This window comes from Cervus canadensis, chromosome X (assembly GCF_019320065.1).
Source record: "Cervus canadensis isolate Bull #8, Minnesota chromosome X, ASM1932006v1, whole genome shotgun sequence".
Taxonomy (NCBI): Eukaryota; Metazoa; Chordata; class Mammalia; order Artiodactyla; family Cervidae; genus Cervus; species Cervus canadensis.
This window is the reverse complement of record NC_057419.1, coordinates 71,116,206-71,142,247: the sequence shown is the minus strand read 5'-3', so window position 1 is coordinate 71,142,247 and position 26,042 is coordinate 71,116,206. Positions and strand designations below refer to the sequence as shown.

At 38.5% G+C, this 26,042-nt stretch overlaps 2 protein-coding genes across 2 annotated transcripts in view; both read left to right on the top strand.

The window, feature by feature from the left end:
• The window catches only part of IL1RAPL1 (interleukin 1 receptor accessory protein like 1), a 1,385,702-nt gene that overhangs the window by 749,390 nt on the left and 610,270 nt on the right, over positions 1-26,042 (top strand). The window lies entirely within an intron of this gene.
• On the top strand, positions 1,405-24,933 carry LOC122435083 (actin-related protein 2/3 complex subunit 1A-like). Its single transcript, XM_043458965.1, has 3 exons — positions 1,405-1,409; positions 19,101-19,106; positions 23,402-24,933. Exon 3 carries the CDS (start codon positions 23,456-23,458, stop codon positions 24,560-24,562), a length of 1,107 nt encoding a protein of 368 aa, XP_043314900.1. The 5' UTR covers positions 1,405-1,409; positions 19,101-19,106; positions 23,402-23,455; the 3' UTR covers positions 24,563-24,933.

Sequence of the window (26,042 nt, the reverse complement as noted above, 5' to 3'; positions counted from 1 at the left end):
TATTTTGAAGAATAAAATTAATTAAGTTAGCAATTAATGTCTAATATGAGAAAGTTATGGGAGAGGAAAGAACAGAGTGTAATTGGTATATAGATGAGGCGTGTAATTTTGAATAAAAATCAGGAAAGTCTTAATGATTTAAGTGTTGAGTGCTGTGCTGTGCTGTGCTAAGTCACTCAGTCATGTCCAACTCTTTGTGACCCCACGGACTGTAGCCCGCCAGGTCCCTCTGTCGATGGGATTCTCCAGGCAAGAATACTGGAGTGGGTTGCTATGCCCTCCTCCAGGGCAATCTTCCCGACCCAGGGATGGAACCCATATCTCTTATATCTCCTGCATTTGCAAGTGGGTTCTTGACTGCTAGCACCACCTGGAAAGCCCGTTGAGTTCTGATACAGGAGTAAAATTTAGATAGATGAAAAGGAAGTTTGGAGGGGGTGGGAAAATCATATAAATCATAGGTCATTCATTATACATGCCTTCTGACTGTCTAGGACTATATAGCAAAGTGCCTATATTTTGTGTTGTTGTAAGATGCAGCTATGAATGATATCAGTTCATGGAAAAGTGGAAGTGAAAGTTGCTCAGTCATGTCAGACTCTTTGCAACCCCATGGACTACACAGTCCTTGGAATTCTCCAGGCCAGAATACTGGAGTGGGTAGCCTTTCCCTTCTCCAGGGGACCTTCCCAACCCAGGGATCAAACCCAGGTCTCCTGCATTGCAGGCAGATTCTTTACCAGCTGAGCCACCAGGGAAGCCCAAGAATACTGGGGTGGGTTGCATATCCCTTCTCCAGGGGATCTTCCTGACCCAGGAATCAAACCAGGGTCTCTTGCATTGCAGGTGAATTCTTTACCAACTGAGCTATCAGTTCATGGACTTGGTGCAAAACTAAAGAGGTAAAAACATTTTACTAAAAGATGCAGGGAGCTAGTGAAGGATTTTAAGCAGATGGATGACAATATCAGATTTGAGTTTTAGGGAGGTCATTTGACAGCTATGTGCAAGGAAGTTAATGGGAGGGTTTAGAGCGTCACCTAACTACAGGGTTGTCTTATATTGGGCACCCTAAGAAGTAGGCCCCGAGGAAGCATTACTAGAGAAATTGAGAAGTGATATGGGGGAGAGAAGGAAGTCAATAAAAATTTACTATGAAGTTAGTTACTCTTTGAACAACTGGACATTACATCCACTGGAAGACAAGAAAATGCAGATATGCCCTCAGAGTTATCACTCACAAGGGAAGGAAAAGATGGGTTATTCATCCACCAACTCTCCATCTGTTCCTTACTGAGGGCTTCTTCTAGAAGTTTCAGCTCTCCTGCATTGCTGGCTTGTCAGTCATGGAAACTAAGCTTGGTCCCAAGTCCACACAAAAGCCCTCAGACAGAAGGTTTCAGACGTGTGTAGGAAGCAGCATTTATATGGCAGCCATTTGGTCAGGGATCTGGTATCATGGGCTAGATGGGAAGTGTTGAGGACCTTCACTTAGACCATGATAGTGGGACTCCAGAGGAAGCCTGGAGAGCTACTTGGCCATCACTTTCATATGATTTGACTGTGGATTTAATGTTAGGGATGAATCAGCAAGGATGACTTCCCAGAAAGTAGATTGATACTGAAGATGTTGTAAAATGTGTTTCTTTTTTAACAACCAAAAGGTTTTACTGTATGTGTGAAACCAATATTGAAGCTTCTTTATAATTGTATCTATTTCAAAAAAGGATTATGTTATAGCACTATACCCACTGACTAGGAACAAGAAGACATGGAGTAGCTCTTGATGTTCAAAAATTTATAAGTGAAGCTTGGATGATACTCAATATCTCAGAGTCTCTCATGAAAAAAAAAAAAGAGGTAAATATCAAAGCATGTTTTTATAGGCAACAAGAACCACAGTGCACATAAACCTTGTACAGAATTTTTGAGGGGACATATGTATACCTGTGGCTGATTCATGTTTATGTATGGCAGAAGCCAACACAATATTGTTAAGCAATTAGCCTCCAGATAAAAATAAATTTTAAAAATAAAATAGAAGTCACATCAAGTATTTTAGCCCTTGGACCTAGCAAGTTATTTATTTTTTAATTTTTTTTATTGAAGTATAGTTGATTTACAACATTGTGTTAGTTTCATGTGTATAGCAAAGTGATTCAGGTGTGTGTATGTATGTATCCCCTTTCAGATTCTTTTCTGTTATGAGTCATTGCAAGATATTGGTATAGGTCCCTGTTCTATAAATAGGTTTTGTTGTGTTTTTTATATATAAAAGTGTGTATCTGTTAATCCCAAACTCTTAGTTTATCCCTCTTCCCCGTGTCCTTTTGGTAACCATAAAATTGTTTTCTATGTCTGTGAGTCTCTTTCTGTTTTGTAAATAAATTCATCTGTATTATTTTTTAGATCCTTCAAATTAATGATATCATATGATATTTATATTTCTCTGACTTACTTCACTTAGTATAATAATGTCTAGGTCCATCCGTGTTGCTACAGATCAAGTTGTTCATTTTCAACGAATGAGTGATTCTAGTTAAAGAACTTACATTTCTCCCATATCTGTATTTGAATGGCTGTCATTGAGTGATGTTGTATTGTGTAGTTATAATTACTATGTTGTGTTTGGCTCTTTTGTGACCCCATGGACTGTAGCCTCTGTCCATGGGATTTTCCAGGCAAGAATACTGGAAAGAATACTGGATCCCGTTTCAGGGGATCTTCCTGACCCAGGAGTTGAACCCACTTTTCCTGCATCTCTTTACCACTGAGCCACCAGGGAAGCCTGCCATTAAGCAGTAGTGTTTTGCTAAAATATCTGTACTTAGTACAAATTTCATATACTCTTTCTTTCTCTACCAAAAAAAGTGTCTCTTATAATATTTAATCAAATAAATTAATAACTCTACATGCATATTTTAAGAAAAATAGACTTAGATAAAAGTATATTTTCACTTCTACCTCAGTAAATTTCCTCTTTATCTGTGCCAAAAAGAAATTTCCACAGGACATATTTATGAGACACTTGATTGTAACAAAATCCTCAGGTCATTGGAACTCAGTGTTGAGTTAGATCTCCACCTCCTCCAGTATGTGTATTAATTATCTTATGGGAAATAACCTTTATTCTTGACTTTTTCGAGGAAAGCCTTGAACCACATCTGGGAGTCAGGTTAGCATTAGATCTCTCCTTCCTTCTCTCTTCTTTAGAGGGGACTTATTTTTCTGGTTTTAAAGAAAAAAAAGTTGTGATTCCTACAGAAATATATACAGGGCCAGCTCTGCTGTTTTATCAGTTGAGATGAGGTTTCTCTTTCCACTTTCTCTTTCCTTTCTGGCTTTTGAAGTTCAAGCTTATATAAGAATTAATTTAAATGAATTTATTTCACAATATATTTCAATTACTTTAGCAAGCTTCTAACAGAGTATTGGGTTACTTTCTTTTTCAAAGAATTCAAGTTGTCTTTTCTAAAATGTGTACTTAAAATTACTTTGAAAAAGGAGATGATTGGTGTTAGAAGTTTTCTTCAAAAGAATCTAGGTAGTGGTTAGGACATTGGGTAAGGATATAGATGAAATTAAATCAGCAACATGTTGATAATTGTTGAAACTAGGTGATGGTGTATGGGAGTTATTTAGAGATCTTTATTTTTGCATATATTTGAAATTATCCATAATTTAAAAAATTAAGAACACAAAGAATTTAAATGGTTGTCACAATCTTGTTTATGTAGCTATCATTTACCTCTTTTGTGTATCAGTGCTTCCCAGGTGGTGCTAGTGGTAAAGATCGTGCCTGCTAATGCAGGAGACATAAGAGATGAGGGTTTGATCCTTGGGTCAGGAAGATCCCCTGGAGGAGGGCATGGCAACCCACTCTGGTATTCTTGCCTGGAGAATTCCATGGACAGAGGAGTCTGCCAAGCTACAGTCCATGGGGTCGTGAAGAGTCAGACATGACTGAAGCGGCTTAGCACACATGCATGCCCTGATCATCTCCCCTTTGATCACCCATAAGCACTTTCCAGTCAATGACCAGAGCATTTTGACTTCTTCCCTAAAACTCTCTTTTACTCCTCCCCCTACTTGCTTCCTCCCTGCCTCCAGTCAAGGCCATTACCATCCACTCATTCATCCCTTCATCCCTCTATCCATTATTAAATTCAATAAACATTTCTTGAATACCTATTATGTGGCTAACACTGGGCTAATTATTGAAGAATCTAAGACCAGCAAAAACTGGTCCTTTGTCCTTAAAGGCTTTACAGAACACAGGCCAAGAAATATCAGTCTACTCAGAGCCTGTTATAGAGAGTGAAGTAAGTCAGAGAAAAACAAATATCGTATATTAATGCATATATATGGAATCTAGGAAAATGGTACTGATGAACCTGTTTGCAAGGCAGGAATAGAGACTCAGACATAGGGAACACATTTGTGGACCCAGCAGGGGCAGAAGAAGGTGAGATGAGTTGAGAGAGTAGCCCTGCAATATGTATATTACCATATGTAAAACAGATAGCTAGTGGGAAGTTGCTATATAACACAGGGAGCTCAACCTGGTGTTCCATGACAACCTAGAGGCGTGGGGTGGGGGGGGAGGTTCAAGTGAGAGGGGGTACATGTATACCTAGGCTGATACATGTTGATAGTTAGCAGAAATCAACACAATATTGTAAACCAATTATCTTCTAATTGAAAATAACTTTTTAAAAGTTCACATGAAATACACGTAAAAGTATAATAATAACAGCTGTTGAAGAGGAAAAGTTATGGGAGAGTATAATGAGGTCTGAGTCTGTAATGATTGAACTGATCAGACCTGCAGACTGAGACGATATAACATAACCCTCAACCAACCCATGGCAGACACGTAGCTTGGGTGAGTAATAAACTTATTATTGTTATCATGTCACTATAAGATTTGGGGCTCGTTGGTAGTCTAGCCTATCCTGAGGAACATACATTGTGTTATGATGTGTCATCCTCCTCTGTGCTGAAGACACCAAGGTTGACGGCAGAGCTTGATGGGAACAAGAAACAGGTACCTAAGCCTCTCCTGAGCACGGCTAGAAAATGAGAGCAGAGAGGGCAAAAGATTATAGAGCCAACTGGTTTAAATTTTTAAAGAGCAAGATTTTAGATGAGAGTTATTACTAAGTTAATATTGAAAGTCGTTAACAGGAAGCAAGGACATCAGCAGCAACTCTTGTCTCTGAAGTGCAGACTGTGAGGAAATGAATGGGCACCACTTGAGGTGACTCCGGCGGGGTTATAGTCCCAGAGAAGAGCCAGATTTTATTGGGTTAATGCCTGAAAGAGAAGGGGAAGCTGTGATTTTAAGGCAGTTATGTGATTATGGAAATTTATACCAGAGAGTATAGAGACTTTGATATATGAGATAGGTGTAGGCAGTGGATATGAATGAATGAATGAAATACAGAACATTATGGAGATGCATGTGTAGTAAAGGTACCTGTGTCTTTAGGGAGGGATGCTAACAGTTTTAACATCAATTTATGAAACTGAAGATGACAGACACGGTGAACTCAGTCTGTCTCTTTGCGGACAGTGACTTACTCGATTAAGGTGGGGGCACATCTCGAGGCCATTGGATCTGTTTTTTTTTTTTAAATATGGGTTGCTGGTGAGCCAGATTTTCAGGTCCCCAGGATCCATTACTACTCCTTAATCTCATCTTTCACTAACTGCCACATGTTTAATTGCTTGTGCGTGTGTGTCTGGGTGTGTCAGTTAAGTCACTTCAGTCGTGCCCAACTCTTTGCGACCCTATGGACTGTACTCCACCAGGCTCCTCTGTCCATGAGGTTCTCCAGGCAAGAATACTGGAGTGGGTTGCTATTTCCTCCTCCAGGGGATCTTTCTGGCTGAGGGGTGGAACCCATGTCTCCTACATTGCAGGCAGATTCTTTACCACTGAGCCACCTGGGAAACCCATTTAATTGCTTACAATCCAGCTATTGGAAATTTTTATTCCTCACCATTTATAAAGTAATATTTATAAGCATAAATATAGACTTGAACTTGTTACTCCTTATCTTAAAATTCCTTCAGTGATGCCTCAAATTTAAGGATAACATTTAAGACCTGTTAAAGCACAAAGACTCTTTACCGCGTCCCCTATAGCTTCTACCCTAATGTACCCCCAAGCCACTTACCCCTACATCAGCCACTCAAAACTACAATTAAGTTTCTTATTTTTTTATTTAATTTTTATTGGAGTATGGATGCTTTGCAATATTGTGTTAGTTTCTGCTGCAATCAAAGTGAATCAGCTGTATGTATACATAGGTGTCTGCTTTTTTTGGATTTCCTTCTCATTTAGGTCACCACAGAGTACTGAGTAGAGTTTTTTGAGCTATACAGTATTTTCTTATTAGTTATCTATTTTAGACATAGTGTCAAGAGTGTAGATATGTCAGTCCCAATGTCCCAATGTCTTGGATCTCATGTTGTTATGCTGGCATCTATGCTGTTCAAACTATCTACAGTCTTTGTGAAATCCTTTTCATTGAGGTAACACTTCGGCTATAGTCTGACATAGTGACCCTTTGTATGTGTTTTTCTAATGGCCTTTGAAATTACTCAACTCTGTAAATTTCAGAAACACCTTTCAGATACTGGTCAATCAGCTTATCTCAGTACTTTTGCCCTGAAACTTGGGAAGGCATGATTTTATTTCTTTTGGACTTTTTCAATATTTTATTTATGATCCTCACTAACATAATCATGGTACATACAAACAGCTTTGTGGATTTAAATACATTTAGATGAAATAGGGAGAAGAAGAAAACAAAGTAGGAGATATGAAAAGCCATCGCAGCAGAGAGAAGTCTGTAGAAGACTTAAAGGAGGATTTGGAACTAAGAGCTATACACAATCTAAAAGGGAAATATCAGAGTAAAATTTGAGTCATTATGTAGAATTGAAGTAACTGGACATATAATTGCAGATGTTTATTTTGATAAGTGGAAAGCTTTGTCATCATTTCTACATTTTCTTCGTAGTTAGCAACCTTCATAAATTCTTTGCAAGCACTTATTTCAGTAAGTGTAAGATGCCAAATATTGTAAGAGACACAATCAATATCTGTGCCAATAAACTATGACACAATGTTTTCTTATCACAGCAATTGTAAAAGATGTTCCAGTTTTAGAGATGATAAAATGTGAACAAAATGTACATCTTAGAATTGATGAGATCTAGAAATTGATGAAAACAGACAAGTAACTAAATGATTAAATATGTGGCATTAGAAAACTTCCAGAGGAAATCAAGCCATGGCATGAGAAACTTTTAAAAAAATATTTTAAAAAAATCAGAAAATGGCTTCACCAGTATTTGACAAGGTGATTTTGAAGCCTAAACATGTTAATTATTTCCAAACACATGATGAAGGTTATTATCTTGGACTCTGTGAAGTGATATGTTAACTTGTAGCAAACTGATAAGTTGTAAATTATTTTTGTCTGGGAGAGATGCACATGAATTCTCTTCAAAAGCTGTGGTACATATACACCATGGAATATTACTCAGCCGTTAAAAAGAATTCATTTGAACCAGTCCTAATGAGATGGATGAAGCTGGAGCCCATTATACAGAGTGAAGTAAGCCAGAAAGATAAAGAACATTACAGCACTAACAATATATATGGAATTTAGAAAGGTGATAACGATAACCCGTATATGCAAAACAGAAAAAGAGACACAGAAAACAAAACCAGACTTTTGAACTTTGTGGGAAATGTGTGGGTGGATATTCAAAGACAAGCAATGTTATACTATCTATGGTGGAAACAGGATCACCAGCCAGTGGATGCATTGAGACAAGTGCTCCCGGCCTGGCTGCACTTGGGGAAGACCAGAGGAATCGGTGGAGAGGATTGTGGGAGGGGGCAGGATCGGCAGGAATACATGTAGAATCCATGCTGATTCATATAATTGTATGACAAAACCACTGGAAAAATAATAATAATAAAAAAAAAAAAAAAAAAAAAAAAAAAAAAAAAAAGAAAGTACAGTTTAGTTCAGTTGCTCAGTCATGTCTGACTCTTTGTGACCCCATGGACTGCAGCAGGTCAGGCTTCCCTGTCCATCACCAACACTTGGATCTTGCTCAAACTCATGTCGATTGAATTGATGATGCCAACCAACCATCTCATCCTCTGTCATCCCCTTCTCCTCCTGCCTTCATCTTGCCCAGCATCAGGGTCTTTTCCAATGAGTTAATTCTTTGCATCAGGTGGCCAAAGTATTTGGAGTTTCAGCTTCAGCATCAGTCCTTCGAATGAATATTCAGGACTGATTTCCTTTAAGATTAACTGGTTGGATCTCCTTGCAGTCCAAGGGGCTCTCAAGAGTCTTCTCCAACAAAACAGTTCAAAAGCATCAATTCTTTGATGCTCAGCTTTCTTTAGGGTCCAACACTCACATCCATACATGACTACTGGAAAACCATAGCTTTGACTAGATGACCTTTGTCGGTAAAGTAATGTCTCTGCTTTTCAATATGCTGCCTAGGTTTGTCATAGCTTTTCTTCCCAGAAGCAAAAATCTTTTAATTTCATGGCTGCGCTCACCATCTGCAGTGATTTTAGAACCCAAGAAAGTAAATCTGTCACTGTTTCCATTGTTTCCCCATTTATTTGCCATTAAGTGATGGGACCGGATGCCATGATCTGTCTTTTGAATGTTGTGTTTTGAGCTAGGATTTTCACTCTACTTTTTCACTTTCATCAAAAAGACCTTTAGTTCCTCTTCACTTTCTGCCATAAGGGTGGTGTCATCTGCATATCTAAAGTTATTGATATTTCTCCCAGCAATCTTGATTCCAGTTTGTGCTTCATCCAGTACAGCATTTCACATGATGTATTCTGCATATAAGTTAAAAATCAAGGTGACAGTATACAGCCTTGATGTACTCCTTTCCCAATTTGGAACCAGTCTGTTGTTCCATGTCTGGTTCTAACTGGTGCTTCTTGACCTACATACAGATTTCTCAGGAAGCATGTCAGGTGGTCTGGTATTCCCATCTCTTGAAGAATTTTTCATAGTTTTTTGTGATCCACACAGTCAAAGGCTTTGGTGTAGTCCATAAAGCAGAAGTAGATGTTTTTTGGAACTCTCTTGCTTTTTCAGTGATCGAACGGATGTTGGCAATTTGGTCTCTGGTTCCTCTGCCTTTTCTAAATACAGCTTGAACATCTGGAAGTTCTCAGTTCACATACTGTTAAAACCTAGCTTGGAGAATTTTGAGCACTACTTTGCTAGCATCTCTAAAGAGTGCAATTGTGTGGTATTTTGAATATTCTTTGGCATTGCCTTTCTTTGAGATCAGAATGCAAACTGACCTTTTCCAGTCCTGTGGCCACTGCTGAATTTTCCAAATTTGCTGGTGTATCGAGTGTAGCACTTTAACAGCTTCATCTTTTAGGATTTGAAACAGCTCAGCTGTAATTCCATCACCTCCACTAGCTTTGTTCATAATGGTGCTTCCTAAGGCCCACTTAACTTCACATTCCAGGATGTCTGTCTCTAGGTGAATGATTGCACCATTGTGGTTATCTGGGTCCTGAAGATCTTTTTTGTATAGTTCTTCTGTGTATTCCTGCCACCTCTTCTTAATATCGTCTGCTTCTGTTAGGTCCATACCATTTCTGTCCTTTATTGTGCTTACCTTTGTATGAAATGTACCCTTGGTATCTCTGATTTTCTTGAGGAAATCTCTAGTCTTTCCCATTCTATTGTTTTCCTCTATTTCTTTGCACTGATCACTGAGGAAGGCTTTCTCATCTCTCCTTGCTATTCTTTGGAACTCTGCATTCAGATGGATGTGTCTTTCATTTTCTCCTTTGTCTTTAGCATCTCTTCTTTTCTCAGGTGTTTGTAAGGCCTCCTCAAACAACCATTTTGCCTTTTTGCCTTCTTCTTGGGGATGGTTTTGATCACTGCCTCTTGTACAATGTTACAAAACTGTCCATGGTTCTTCAGGCACTCTATCAGATCTAATCCCTTGAATCTATTTGTCACTTCCATGGCATAATCATCAGGGGTTTGATTTAGGTCATACCTGAATGGTCTAGTGGTTTTCCATACTTTCGTCAGTTTGTCTGAATTTTTCAATTAGGAGTTGATGATCTAAGCCACATTCAGCTCCTGGTCTTGTTTTTGCTGACTGTATAGAGCTTCTCCTTTGGCTGCAAGGAATATAATCAATCTGATTTTGGTATTGACCATCTGATGATGTCCATGTGTAGAGATGTCTCTTGTGTTGTTGGAAGAGGGTGTTTGCTATGACCAGTGCGTTCTCTTGGCAAAACTCTGTTAGGCCTTTGCCTGCTTCATTTTGTACTCCAAGGCCGAACTTTCCTGTTTCTCCAGGTATCTCTTGACTTCCTACTTTTGCATTCTAGTCCCCTATAATGAAAAGGACATCTTTTTCTGGGTTTTAGTTCTAGAAGGTCTTGTAGGTCTTCATAGAACCATTCAACTGCATCTTCTTCAGCATTGGTCATTGGGGCATAGACTTGGTTTACTGTGATACTGAATTGTTTGCCTTGAAAACGAACAGAGATCATTCTGTCATTTTTGAGATTGTACCCGAGTACTGCATTTTGGACTTTTTTGTTGACTCTGAGGGCTATTTCTTCTGAGGGATTCCTGCCCACAGTAGTAGATATAATGGTCATCTGAGTTAAATTCACACATTCCAGTCCATTTTAGTTCACTGATTCCTAGAATGTCCATGTTCACTCTTGCCATCTCCTGTTTGACCACTTCCAATTTACCTTGATTCGTGGACCTAACATTCCAGTTTCCTGTGCATTATTGTTCTTTATAGCATCGGACTTAACTTCCATCCCCAATCACATCCACAACTGGGCATTGTTTTCTTTCTTCAGAAGAAAACCAAACCCCAAAGTTGCAGTTTATCATCCTGTAGGACATTAGCCAGTTTCGTATCTAATTTTGCAATCTTGTTCCAGCACTTTTCCTTTGTCAAAGAGATATTGAACCTGCCAGCTCTTACAAATGGCAAGAGGACTTCATTCAAGACTCAGGAGTAGGGACCAGAGATGGGACATAGAGCATTTGTTTTTGCTGTTGTTTTGTTTTGCTTTTCTGGCTGCTTGGCATGTGAGATCTTAATTCCCTGACCAGGGATTGAACTCATGCCCCCTGCAGTGGAAGCCTGGATTTTTAACCACAGGACCTCGAAGGAAGTCCCATAGGACGTTTGTAAACAGATCTCAGCTAGTGGAAATGTACTGGACGGCGTTAAGGGAAGGTCGGTCAGCACGTTAGACCACCTGTGCTAACTGCTACTTATCAAAGTTATACTCCTACTTTTCCACAGAGACCGAGGGACAGGGGTGCTGTCCTTCTTGATGATTACATTTCAGAAGGATTCCTCCCAGGTGCTTGAGAAAGATATTCCTGGCTTGTAGAAGATTTACATCTCAAAGAGACAGAACAAGAATCTACAATTGCAAGGTTTCTCAAAGTAAATGCTCTGAAGAAAGGAACTTGGGTGGTGGGAGGTGATCTTCAGGGAAAAAAACCCATCTGATGTTTAGTCAAGCTGAGAGAAAGGTCAAGGCCATTTTCGTCATTTTCACAGATTGTATATCCCAGTCTCTGGTATTTGTTTAGAACGAACTTTGTTATCCTCTGGTTCTCTCCAAACCTTTCACATACGTTCATGGTGTATTTGTATGAGGTTAAGGTTGTTTACATTTTTGAAAATTATATTGTGACTTCTTTTTCTCCTGTGATATAGTTGATAGAACAAGCAGAAATCAGACACTGAAACCAGAAAACAAAACAAAACAAAATAGAAACAAAGATTCACATTAAAACACAGATTTAGAAAGGGCAAAAAAAATCATTTCTGGAATCTAACTAATGAGACAGCATGGGGAAGGTTAATGGAGTAAGGAAAAGAATAAATGGAAATAATTGTGTTTGGAATGTGAACATTAACATAATGGAGAGCAATGAATAAGAAGCATGACAGTGTTAAGTATTTTATGTCATTGTCCCAAGAGATGCTCATTTGAGAGATCATACCAAAAAAAAAAAAAAGCACATTTCAAATCCTAGGAAATGTATGTAATAACAAAATAATGAGGGAGCTCAGAAGAATCAGAGAATAAACAATTTATTACTATCTCTTAAGTAGCTTCCAATCCCCTTGTGAAATTTTCTTTGTAAATTCAAAAGTTAACTTGAATTCTGACTCAGACATAAATGAAGCTTGCAGCATTTATTTCTTTATTGCCATGAGAAAGATTTATCTTGATCTATTTAAATCCTTCTAGGCATTCCTATTTATTTAAATTTATAAAAGTCCTTTTCTTTGATGTTGCTCTAAGTTTGTTTTTTCATTGTCTGAGAAAATGAACTGAAAAATCTAATTTCCATTTCCTAAATTACTATTTTTCCCCATGAAATTTCTAGGACTCTCCAGCTGATTGGAGGAAAATGGAGTATGGCAAATTGCCTTCTAGAGGAACACTTCACAATTAGAAATTGCCAAAAGTAGAGATCAAAGCAGTATATGACAGCTTTAAAGCTAGCTCATGGATGATGATGCATAAAGATTTTTGCTTGACAGTGTATATCTCATAATTATTTTTACCAAGTCACAATATAAAAGACATTTTGTACATAAAATGTACTCAATAAATGAAGGTTAAATTTTAAAAACAACTACCTGCTTTCTTTCCATTCTAAATGTAATCAATATGCATCAAACAGTAAAGAATACGGTAGAGCTGTGTTTCAGATTCCTGTAATAGTGACATCTCGGGAACTGGCTTCCCAAAGATTGTTTTCAGGACTAGTATTGTCTCTGGTTCAATGGAATTAGCAATATCCAATATAACTTGAGAGTCCGTTGAACTGCAAGGAGATACAACCAGTCCATCCTAAAGGAGATCAGTCCTGGGTGTTCACTGGAAGGACTGATGTTGAAGCTGAAACTCCAATACTTTGGCCACCTGATGCAAAGAGCTGACTCATTTGAAAAGACCCTGATGCTGGGAAAGTTTGGGGGCAGGAGGAGAAGGAGGCGACAGAGGATGAGATGGTTGGATGGCATCATCGACTCAATGGACATGGGTTTGGGTGGACTCCAGGAATTGGTGATGGACAGGGAGGCCTGGTGTGCTGTGATTCATGGGGTCGCAAAGAGTCGGACACAACTGAGCAACTGAACTGAATATAACTTTGTATAAAGAGGAAAGCATTCTGTTATTTTTGTTAATTCAGTACATTAACCAGTAACCACATGTGAGTGTTAAACACTTAAGATGTGACTTTGTTGTTCAGTTGCTCAGTTGTGTCTGACTCTTTGCAACCCCATGGACTGCAGCGTGCCAGGCTTCCTGTCCTTCACCATCTCCTAGAGTTTGCTCAGATTCATGTCCATCAAGTCAATGATTCCATCCAATCATCTCATCCTCTGACATCCCCTTCTCCTCCTGCCCTCAATCTTTTCCATTATCAAGGTCTTTTCTAATGAGTTGGCTCTTTGCATCAGGTGGCCAAAGTATTGGAGCTTCAGCTTCAGCATCAGTCCTTCCAGTGAATATTCAGGGTTGATTTCCTTTAGGACTGACTGGTTTGATCTCTTTGCTGTCCAAGGGACTCTCAGGAGTCTTCTCCAGCACCACAATTTGAAAGCATCAATTCTTTGGTGCTCAGCCATTTTTATGGTCCACCTATCACATCTGTACATCACTATTAGAAAAGCCATAGCTTTAACTATACAGACCTTTGTTGGCAAAGTAATAGCTCTGCTTTTTAATATGCTGTCTAGGTTCATCATGGCTTTTCTTCCAAGGAGCAAGCATCTCTTAATTTCATGGCTGCAGTCAACATCCACAGTGATTTTGGAGCCCAAGATCAGATTTTGGGCTGATAAAGACAGACTTTAAGGTCTGTCACTGTTTCCCCATCTATTTGCCATGAAGTGATGGGACCAGATGCCATGATCTTCATTTTTGGAATGTTGAGCTTTAAGCCAGCCTTTTCACTCTCCTCTTTCACCTTCATCAAGAGGCTCTTTAGTTCCTCTTCACTTTCTGCCATTTAGGGTGGTGTCATCTGCATATCTGAGGTTATTGATATTTCTCCCGGCAATCCTGATTCCATCTTGTGCTTTATCCAGCCCAGCATTTTGCATGATGTACTTTGCATATAAGTTAAATAAGCAAGGTGACAATATACAGCCTTGACATACTCCTTTCCCAATTTGGAACTAGTCCATTGTTCCATGTCTTCCCTGATAGCTCAGTTGGTAAAGAATCCACCTGCAATGCAGGAGAACCTGGTTCAATTTCTGGCTCGAAAAGATCCAGTGGAGGAGGGATAGGCTAACCACTCCAGTATTCTTGGGCTTCCCTTGTGGCTCAGCTGGTAAAGATTCTGCCTACAATGCAGGAGACCTGGGTTTGATCCCTGGGTTGGGAAGATCCCCTGGAGAAGGGAAAGGCTGCCCACTCTAGTATTCTGGCCTGGAGAATTCCATGGCTTCTATAATCTATGGGGCCACAAAGAGTTGGACATGACTGAGAGACTTTCACTTTTATTGTTCCATGTCTGGTTCTGGCTGCTGCTTCTTGACCTGCATACAGGTTTCTCAGGAGACAGGAAAGGTAGTCTGGTATTCCCATCTCTTTAAGAATTTTCCAGTTTGTTATGATCCACACAGTCAAAGGCTTTAACATAGTCAATGAAACAGAAATAGATGTTTTTTTCTGGAATTCTCTTTCTTTTTCTAGGTGTGACTAGTAAAACTGAATAACTAAAATTTTTCTTTTATATCATATAAATTGGTCATATATTTTTGGTGGCTACTGTACTGAAAAACTCAATCTTGTTTGATGTGTTCTTCAATAATAAGAAAAATGTTAAATTTTTTTGTTTAAAAAATAAAAGCTTTCTTAAACCCTGCTTCACCTAGTAGCTCCCAAATTTAGTTGAGAAAGGAATTCCTCATTTATCTCTGAGTAGAACATTGAGACTCATTTCTTTTTAAATCAACAATAAAATGTGGTATTTACAGCCATTTACACATTATTCCTTCTTATATTTGCCCATTCATTTGTATCTTTACTCAGCTAGCATCTCTTGAGCTAGTTGTAATGGGCAGGGTTGTGATATAGTTTCATTCTCACTAAACCATCAATAGATTTAAATTTGGGTGTATAATCTTCAGTGTTCTCAATGGAAAGTGAAATTCGCTCAGTTGTGTCCGACTCTTCGTAACCCCATGGACTGCAGCCTGCTAAGCTCCTCTGTCCATGGGATTCCCCAGGCAAGAATATTGGAATGGGTTGACATTCCCTTCTCCAGGGGATCTTCCTGACCCAGGGGTCGAACCCACATCTCCTACATTGCAGGCAGATTCTTTACTGTCTGAGTCACCAGGTAAGTTCACTGCTCTCAAAGCAGCTCTCCAAATTTTAAACTGAAAGCAGGATCAGGCCTCTCATCTTTTAGTCTCCAATAGAACAAGAGCACATGTAGGCACACACACGCATGCACACACATACATACTCACATTCTCCATCTTTTCCCACTTCCAGCAACCTTCCAGCTGATTCCTCCCATGCCCTTCTTTCTTTTCCTAATCTGTTCTCAGCAAAGTAAGAGACATTCTAAAATGTAAATCTCATTAAGCCCCTCCCTAGATTAAACTCTTCCAGAGCTATCTAAGTTTCTATCAAGTAAATTCCATAATCTTGGAGCAATTTTAAATTCCTGTAAGATGTACAGTCATCCATGTTCATTTCTGAACCCAGAGAACTAAGCATCATAGAAAGGTGTCTGCGTGCATGCATGCAAAGTCGCTTCAGTTGTATCCTACTCTTTGCGACCCATGCACTGTAGCCCGCCAGGCTCCTCTGTCCATGGGGATTCTCCAGGCAAGAATACTGGAGTGGGTTGCCATGCCCTCCTCCAGGGGACCCAGGTATTGAACCCGCATCTCTTATGTCTCCTACATTGGCAGACAGGTTCCTTACCACTAGTGCCACCCGGGAAGCCCCAGAAAGGTATCTTACACACAATAAATACACAATCAGTGTGAGCAATTATTGTCAGAAATGGTTCTCTGTCCAGGAAGCCTAAAAAGGTGGCACAATATAAAAACAAAAAGTGCAGCAGATGTACCAAAAAGAAAAAAAGCAAATCGTAGAAATGTTACTAAGAACTCACCATTCCTCACAACGCTAGTTTAGTCCTCTAACCCTGCCTTCAGCCTACATACTTCGTAGTTTCAAAGGATGAAGTTCTATACTGAAAACAATACTGAAGACCCTCTCTTAGCCTAAAAAGTGTGTCAGGAAGCATTTATATCAATACTTGAAAAACAGGTCCTATAAAGTCAATTGAAATTTTACAAGCTAATTTTATTTTATTAACAGAGACAATGTAGGATAGTTACCTCAAACTTAAATTTAGTTAAGGGTGTATTCTTGACTCTGGGAAGTGAGTGCTATGAATTAGTAGCAAATTCCCAAAATAACCACCACTTTGATTAAGCAAAGCTGAGTTGATTACCTGGTGCAGTAAAGGAGACTAACATCTTGACAGGTTCTTAGTAGATTCTCAGAAGATGGAGGTTGAGGGGAGATACATATAGATTGGGGTGGGGGTTGGATTCAAGTAGTTTAAAGTAGGTCTTTGAATGCAGAGATCAGAATGAAATTGGGCAAAATCCAAGATATAATATACAAGGATTGGTGGATGCAGTGAATCAAGGATTTTTATGAATAAAGAGCTGTTAATCAGTGAGAGATTATCCAGCTGAACAATCCATTGTCAAATAAAGAGTTTTTCCCCAAAAAATAACTTATTGTTTTGAGACAAAGCTGGTTGATCACTCTATAGTACAGATAAATGTATTTTCAGGAATTTCCTGAAGCCACCCATGAAGCTATATAGTAGTTTACAGCATTATTTCCTGGGAAAGGATTTCTTGGAACAAAGAGTAAAGTCCTAACATAGGGACCTTGATGATTAAACTGTCTGGGTAACAACCTCTTTGAGTTTCCTGAGTTGTAAAATGAGGATACCCATGGTAAATTTTTCTTTTAATTGTTTTGATAACTCAATGAAGTGACATGAATAAAATCTTTAGCAGGACACCCATCACTTAACAGATGTACAATGACTGTAAATTATCTTTTTTAAAATAAGTATTCTTAATATACTGTTGGTTCGTTTATTCACTCATTCTAAAACATCCACCATAATCCATATGATATGTCCTTTGCTGCGTGTTAGAGGCACAGAGATGAAGGGACCGTGCACTCAAATAACCTTTACACTAACAGACATGCTACCCTGTGACAGGGAGGGTGCTCTGGGAAAAATATGAATGACATACCAAGGCAAGCCAGTCAGTTTAGAAAAGGTGGAAAAACTGTTCCAGTGAAGTTGATGTTTGACCTGGGCCTTGAAGGATGAAGAGCAATCTGTGAGACGGCCAAGGGTCAAAACATCATTCCAGACTAAGGAAAAAGTATATAAGTATGTACAAAGAGTTGGAGCTATTAATTTCCATGTTGGACTCCAGATATGAGGGGAAAGTGTGGTTCCAGATAATTGTCCAGACAGAGCAGCAGATGAGTCAAGATAATAATGGTGTGATAAAACAAATCAATATATATATAATTACAATAATCTGTGTTTTGAATACACATAAGTTGATTCCAACCGGAGGGTCAATTTATATATGTGTGTGTGTGTGTGTGTGTGTGTGTGTGTGTGTGTGTGTGTATTTATATTAGGATAAGGAATTGTGCTTCTGCTTACATACTCTAGTGGTTATCAAATAGATTTGTACACTAAGGTCACATGGAAAAACTTTTATAATTGTCCAAGTTGTGCCTAAAACATCCTAGAAATTCTGCTTTAACTGATCTGGAATAAAGCCTGGGAATGTGTTTTAGTGTTTTTTTGTTTGTTTAAAGCTCCCTTAGTGATTCTAATGTATAAGCAAGGCAGAAAAACTGCCTGCAGTAAGGAGTTAAGTCTGAGACCAATAAGGAAGCCTCATATGAGTAATCGAAGCAGTAGCCTTACGGTCCATGTGAATAATTCTGTAAACAAGGAATTGAGAGGTTTGCTCGTGGAACCATCCCATGATCACTCCTTGTAGGAGGTAGTTCTAGCATCAGAGAGAGAATGAATTGAAAGAGAGTGAGTTTTCAGTCATTCCTGCTTACCTGGAGCTTGGTTTTAAAGAAGAAAAGGAAAGAGGTCCTCAGATCTTCCCAGCAATATTGGAATCATAGGCTAAGGTTGAGATGGTGTACCTGAGATGAGATGCACTCAAAAGAAAAAAGTAAATGTTGGATTAAACCAATATGTTGGGATAAAGAATAGAGAGGGAGCTCAGTCAAGGAAAAATCCAAGGGTTGTAGTTATTAGGGGCAGGAGTGGCAGGTATGGGCGAGGAGATGAAGATAGCAAATTTCAAAAGGTTGAGTGAAAGGGCTTCCAAACAAGTCAGGAAGACTTCCTCAGGCATCCCTTCATTCCAGACCCAGACTCCACTGTGCAGTCCCTTCTCTTCTGAAAATCTTTACCAATCTGCTGTCTATTCTCCTTTGTTGATAACCCCAGTGCCCTTTAGACTGTTCTCTGTGCTCTCTGTTCCAAAATATTTCCTCTACTCTTCTAAGTGTTATTATTTTTTTGCTAGAATGGATCTTAGTTTATTTTTCAATCAAGAAATGAGCTATAATAAGCATCCCAGAATCAGAGAAAATGACAGGATTCCTGAACTGTCTCTGATGAACACGAAAAAAGTCAGATATGGTCAGCTTCATAGGTGACCTCAAGGTCAAGCAAAACATTCCACCTGCCCCATTGCCAAAGGTCCTGAGACACATTATGAAAAATGAAAATTAAAGGCAAAGAGAAAGCCAAAGCATGTGTATTTTGATTTGTGATTGAATTATAAAGTGAGAATAATAACTAGGCAGGATCAATGATGGTGATATCTATAGGATTAAATCATAATTCTAGGACAAATTTTCTAATCCTTCCCAAATATTTTAGGATCTTGTGTCATAATTGCTGAAACCCTAACTCCGGGTTTAGAGGAAGGATAACATGGCTGCCAGATTTTTATTGGTGTCAAGAAAAACACTAGAAAATATGCAAAATAACTGTCAAAAACAATGGTGTTAACATGACAACAAAAGCGAGTTTGTATTTTTTTTTTAATCCCTCAAAGGTCAAGGGACTGATGTCTTCTAGTAATTCATCTAGGAAATTAACCACGTTTGGCTTTTAAAATCAGACATATGTAGTTCATGAATACTCCCATTTTCTTTTCTTTTGAAGAATATTGTTCATAGGTGATTATTTGTTAGAAAATATTTTTATACATAATGGTGTGTTTAGCATAGCATCTGCTGGTGCACAATAGATAAAAACTGTTGTAGCTGTGACAGCAATTTCAATCAGAAAGGAAAACCTTAAAGACTTCATAAAATTCACCAAAATTTATGCTTCTGAGTCCATGCTATATATTTATTGATTTGTTTCATTACCTGAGGGATCACTACTGAATATTTAAGTAAAAGAGCACATGATTGCACATTAAATATAATATGTCTTCTGGGAAGATAGAGGAATCTTTCCATTTTAGCAGCATTCATGTTTGTGTGCCTGTGTATGTGTGTGTATGTGTAAATTTATTCAAAAGTAAAAAGAACACCTTCCATTTGCATGATATTTTAAATATGTTTTCAATACATTTCTTATATATTTTCTTTTTAGTCCCTCAATAATCCTGCACAGCAACAATAATATATCCAATACTCTTAACAAAACCTTTGACATGTGACATATTATTTGAGATAACAAGCTTGGGAAGTAAGAAATGTTATCTTAATTTAAATAATGAGACAGTGAGGCTCAAACAGGATAAGACATCCAGCAACTGGCAGCAGGCTATATGAGAGAGAACTTATACTTCAAACTAAGTCTTGTTAGGCTTCCCCGGTGACTCAGCAGTAAAGAATCCGCCTGCAATGCAGAAGACGTGGGTTCGATCCCTGGGTTGGGAAGATCCCTTGGAAAAGGAAATAGCAACCCACTCCAGTTTTCTTGCCTGGAGAATCCCATGGACAGAGGAGCCTGGCAGGCAACAGTCCATGGGGTCACAAAAAAGTCAGAAACAACTTAGCAATCAAACAACAGCAATGTCTTATTAACCTAGCACTGTGGTTGATTCAGAGAAAGATTCAATAAATACTTGAATTTTAAGTTGTAATTTGTATAGAGATAGCATGTGACTACCATAAGGAATTTTGGCTTTCTTTTGAAAATGTGGGTTATTATATTCCTGGGAGAGATTTTCTCTGTTGTCGAGGATCATCAGGAAGATATTAGTTAACTGATTTGAACCATATAAACATTTCACTAATATGGGAAAGACCCTATAATGTAGGATTAAAGAGCCAAGAGACCTGCGTGTTGTGCGTTATTTGGAAAGAAGCACAATATTTTAATACGAAACTACTCCTTACGGATTTGATGTAATATTTTCCCTTTGTTTCTGTCAGTATAAGTCAGCCTATCTTTAATCATTATTGGCAGACATAAAAAATAAAACAGAGTTATTGCAAAATAACACTAATGATCTAAGTATGCATAGAGTTCAGTGTTTGTTTTATTTCTCAGAAAGATACCTATAAAACTTATATAACCAATTGGCAGGCTAAAAGAATAACCTCATGTAAATGCAGAATGCAATTACCATTTTCACAAATTTGGTACATGTTGGAAATGTCACTTCAATCAGGGCTAATCATAATATGTCAGGAATAACTGTGATACCATAAGTGATAATGTTATGCTGCTCACTTTGTCTAAATTTGGTGGCAAAATATGCAAAGGAAAATTTTCAAAGAGCCAGTAAAATATGCAAGATTTTTCACACTTTTTGAAAATATTTTCAGGAAAATAGTCATCATTATAGAGCAACAATTATTTTGATAACTCAATTGTTCTTAGACTAATCTCTTAGAATTTTTGTCATCTTTTAAGTCAGGTTAAAAAGAACAAGTATCAGCTTTTAAGTGATAAGAAAATACTTTGTTGTATTTTTTTATACACATAAATTTAAATATTAGTTTTGAAAGTGTTGCTTATTTCATTTTTTTTAGCAACTATGCTTCTTTACTCGTTATTGATAATGAGTGAAGTTCTTAAAAACAACAGGCTAAGCACCTCAGCATGAAGCTCTCCCCTTCTTCTCTTAGCTCAGCATCCTAAGGGTTACCTAGATTAGAAACAATGGAGTCATTCTTGTTCCCCAACATGCTCAATTTCTTGTTCAGTCAGATACCAAGCTTTGCACATTTTGCCAACTAAGTATTTTCTTTTTTCCCCCCACATCCTCTCTTGCATCCCTAGCACCATACCCTGATTCAAATATTTCTCTTTATTTCTTTTTTGGTCTCCTACAGCAGCACAAAAAATTTCACATAATTGAACATAACACACACTCTAATTTACAAAAGGATGCCCTGTTTGGGTTTGGAATCATGTCATACATTTTAAATCACCTATAAGATGAGTTTATTTCCTCATGAATTCTTACATAATCACACAAACAATTCAACATCGCTGCTTTATACACATGTGGCTTGTGGAATATGCAATTAGTTTTCTACTGTTGTCATTATTCAGTGGTATTTTAAATTGTGAAATGTGCTGGTAAAGACCAAGCTATTCTACTTTTTTTAACCCATACAAAATTAAAGATCATAAATATGCCTTTATAGACAAGCCAATTCACCATAAATAAAGATTAATTTTTTTGTCAGTTTAAAAAAGACAGCTGCTATTGGTTTTAGCATTTTTCTATTTAGCTTTGTATGGATCAGCTCATAAATATTTCTTGGTTCTCTCCCCTCTTCACATAGCATCGAAAATTCCTCCAATTTGACAGATATTTAGGTTAATTTATTAAAATATGGTCACTATTCATATTCATCAAGTATTTTGATACAGACAATTAAAAAAATAAAGTATGAATATATATCTCAATCACTTCCCATTTCCAGGGGAAGAATGTGCATCTATTAATCGTGTTTGTACTCAGAGTACTTAGAATGGGATCTGTCCCAAAGTAAGCAGTAAACATTTGTTTAAATTAATTAAGCTGTCAAAGGTCACCCAGGAATTAATTCTGTTGGACAGATGAAATTTTTCACATCTTCATGTTGATACTCCATATTCTTCCTTGTGCAGTTATTCAAAATTAATTGATAAGAATTGCCACTGTCTTTTTTTCACACTTGTTTTGAATTCTAAGACTATTTTGCCATCTGTATTCTTTTCACTTATGTGAAAAAAATAAAATAAATATAAAATCAGTTACTGTTTCAATTGGTTGATATATTTCACAAGGGACCATTTCAGACATTATCTTCTTGATCATTTAAAGATCCATTTGTCTACTTATTTACATGTGAGAATATTAGTATATATTAGAAAACCTTACACATGTATCTGTGAAGAAACACCAAAACTGTTCTTTCTCTTTTACGTAGTGGAGGTTAGGATAAGAGAAAGTGACACCTGGTTTCATTCAAAGTATTTTGTTAATTCACTGACACTTGCCTTTGAACAATGGATCCTGTATCTCCTTGTCTTATTTCTGATGAATTGGTTTGTATATAAAGGCATATTTATGACCTTAGATATAGTCAATGATGATATCTCTCTAATATAATATCTCAGGTGTATGCCTTTCTGAGGATTCTCAATTTTTATCCAAAGAGAGAGTTTCCTGTTGAGTTTGAACTTTTACCAAATAGAGGGAAAGTATTAGCAGCCACTGTACTTTCAGTGTAGGAAAAAAATTGTATATTTTGCATATTGTTGCATTTTTATACTTGCATCTATAATTATGTTATAAATGTATTTTTAATAATACTTGAAAAGATTAGTACTCTTGGGAATGCATTGTTATTCTAAAGGGCCATAGACTTCACTATCTCATTAAATGAACAGCCTGTAAAAAAGAGATAATTATTTAATTTGTTTCAACTCTAATACTAACTTATTGGAATAATAACATAGCCACCATTTGTTATACTTTAATAATATGCTTTTTCCTATTCTCACAATGACACTGCAGATAAGTGAACTATGATTATTTCCATTGCCCAGCTGAAAATTCAAGGCTCATAGAATTTATATGACTTCCCACTGTTATATCAGGGCTAGAATCTGTACCAACTTTGTAGAACTTAAGAATTTATGCTCTTTATCCCTCCGCCTGCGCCCGCTGGAGCCTGTTCGCGTCGACTGACCAGAGTCCGCGAATTCAACGCTTCGAGCCTATCCAGACAGCCCCGATCCCAGCTTTCTATCCTTTGAAAACACTAAGACTAATGTCCCTGCATCAGTTTTTATTGGAGCCAATCACCTGTCATGCCTGGAACAGGGATCGTACCCAGATCGCCCTTAGCCCCAATAATCACGAAGTCCACATCTATAAGAAGAACAGGGGTCAGTGGGTGAAAGCTCATGAACTCAAGGAACACAATGGACACATCACAGGTATCGACTGGGCTCGCAAGAGTGACCGCATCGTCACTTGGGGGGCTGACCACAATGCCTACGTCTGGAGTCAGAAGGATGGTGTCTGGAAGCCAACCCTGGTGATCCTGAGAATTAACCAGGTGGCCACTTTCGTCAAGTGGTCCCCGCTAGAGAACAAGGTTGCTGTGGGTAGCGGAGCACAACTCATCTCCGTCTGTTACTTCGAGTCTGAAAATGACTGGTGGGTGAGCAAGCACATTAAAAAGCCCATCTGCTCCACGGTCCTCAGCTTGGATTGGCATCCCAACAACGTCTTGCTGGCCGCGGGATCCTGCGACTTCAAATGCAGAGTGTTTTCTGCCTACATTAAAGAAGTGGATGAGAAGCCAGCCAGCACGCCCTGGGGCAGCAAGATGCCTTTCGGTCAGCTGATGTCCGAGTTCGGTGGCAGAGGCACCAGCGGCTGGATGCACAGGGTCAGCTTCTCGGCCAGTGACAGCCGCCTGGCCTGGGTCAGCCATGACAGCACCGTGTCTGTTGCCGATGCCTCAAAAAGCGTGCAGGTCTCAACTCTGAAGACGGAATTCCTGCCCCTCCTGAGTGTGTCATTCGTCTCAGAGAACAGCGTCGTGGCTGCTGGCCACGATTGCTGCCCCATGCTCTTTAACTACGACGACCGCGGCTGCTTGACCTTTGTCTCCAAGCTGGACATCCCTAAAGAGAGCATCCAACGCAACATGTCGGCCATGGCGCGCTTCCGCAACATGGACAAGCGGGCCACGACCGAGGACCGCAACACGGCGCTGGAGACGCTGGACCAGAACAGCATCACCCAAGTGTCTATTTATGAGGTGGACAAGCAAGATTGTCGCAAATTTTGCACTACCGGCATCGACGGAGCCATTTGGGATTTCAAGACCTTAGAGTCTTCCATCCAGGGTCTTCGGATAATGTGAAGCTGAGCGAGCCTCCAGACCCAGCATGAGGACGGACCGGCTGCGCCGGGGCAGCTCCACCATTCGCACGGGGAGGGGAGCCCGCCGCCAGCAAACACTGAAGACGCACATGGCGCAGACCTCCTTGTGTGTTTCGTTTGAACATAATTGGTGAAAGTGTTGGTTTTTTTTAAAGCAGCAGTGATTTGGGTTTTGTTTGGGGGGTTGTTTTGTTTTGTTTTGCAATTTCATTCCATTTTTGACCAAAGCTTCTCTTTAAGTAGTTTATTATGGAACGTTGTCAACACTAACTTAAAGGAAGGGGTGGGGAGGTATGTAAATTGTCTGCTGAAAAAAATTAAATAAAAACACTGAATATGTAAAAAAAAAAAGAATTTATGCTCTTTCTTATATAGCAATCGTTTTTAGTATTTTCCTGCTTCCATATTTCCACATGACAACACACCCCCATTATTTTACACAGTACTTCTACAAAAAGAAAAAGTAAAAGTTATGTGTATAATCTAAACCTGTTGTCTTTTACATTTCCCTCTCAAACTCTAAAAATCCTGGATGCTCATGAAAATTATGACAGTGTACAGTAGCATTTGAATGCTGCCTCTAGACTAGAATCTCTAATGCTCAGATTTAATTTTCCTGGGTACTAGGATGTTGGTATGTTTACAAGTTTCCTTGGTGATTTTAATGGATAGCTGGAGTTGAGAATGAATGCTATATATGCCATCTGCTCAAGGTTTCTCTTCCATTGTATTAAAGTGAAAAAGGCAAATTAAAATAAACTTGATTTATATTGTTTACTAACAATGACAGAGGTCAAATCACTTGTCAGTTCTTAATAATCACATTGGCGCTTCATCTTTGAAATATATATCCTTAATATATTCTTTAATTTCCAGTTTTTCACCTAATTCTTTTCAGTTCATTTCATCTAACTCTGGCCTTGGGCAGTTTTCTGTTAGAGGCTATTTATATTTTTTCTAATTCTTAAACTTTTAACTAGGTAATACTATTTATTAGTTACTGTTATGTATTAAATGACTCTTTACTAAAGTGTGGCCAGGGGGTAGGAGGATAACTCCTTATGGGTTGGGATTTTTTTTAGAGGGATACATTCTTTATGGATGGAGAAGGAAATGGCAATGCACTCCAGTATTCTTGTTTGGAGAATCCCATGGACAGAGGAGTCTGGCGGGCTACAGTCCATGGGGTCACATTTAATTGTGCCCTTGAAATGGATGAATGATATGTTACATGAATTATGTCTAAGTGCTGTGGCTTTAAGAATGTATAAGTACATTTGGATAATATGGGTGAAGGGATTCAAAAAGTACAGATTTCTCCTTCTCTCTCCTTCACTGTCTCCTCCCCGTTCTCTCCTCCCCATCCCCCGTAGTTTCCCTGACTCCATTAGAGGCATCTCTATTCTGTGTGAAGAAGACAGGTGATTATATCCTTCTTTCCTGAAAATCTAGGCTTCACC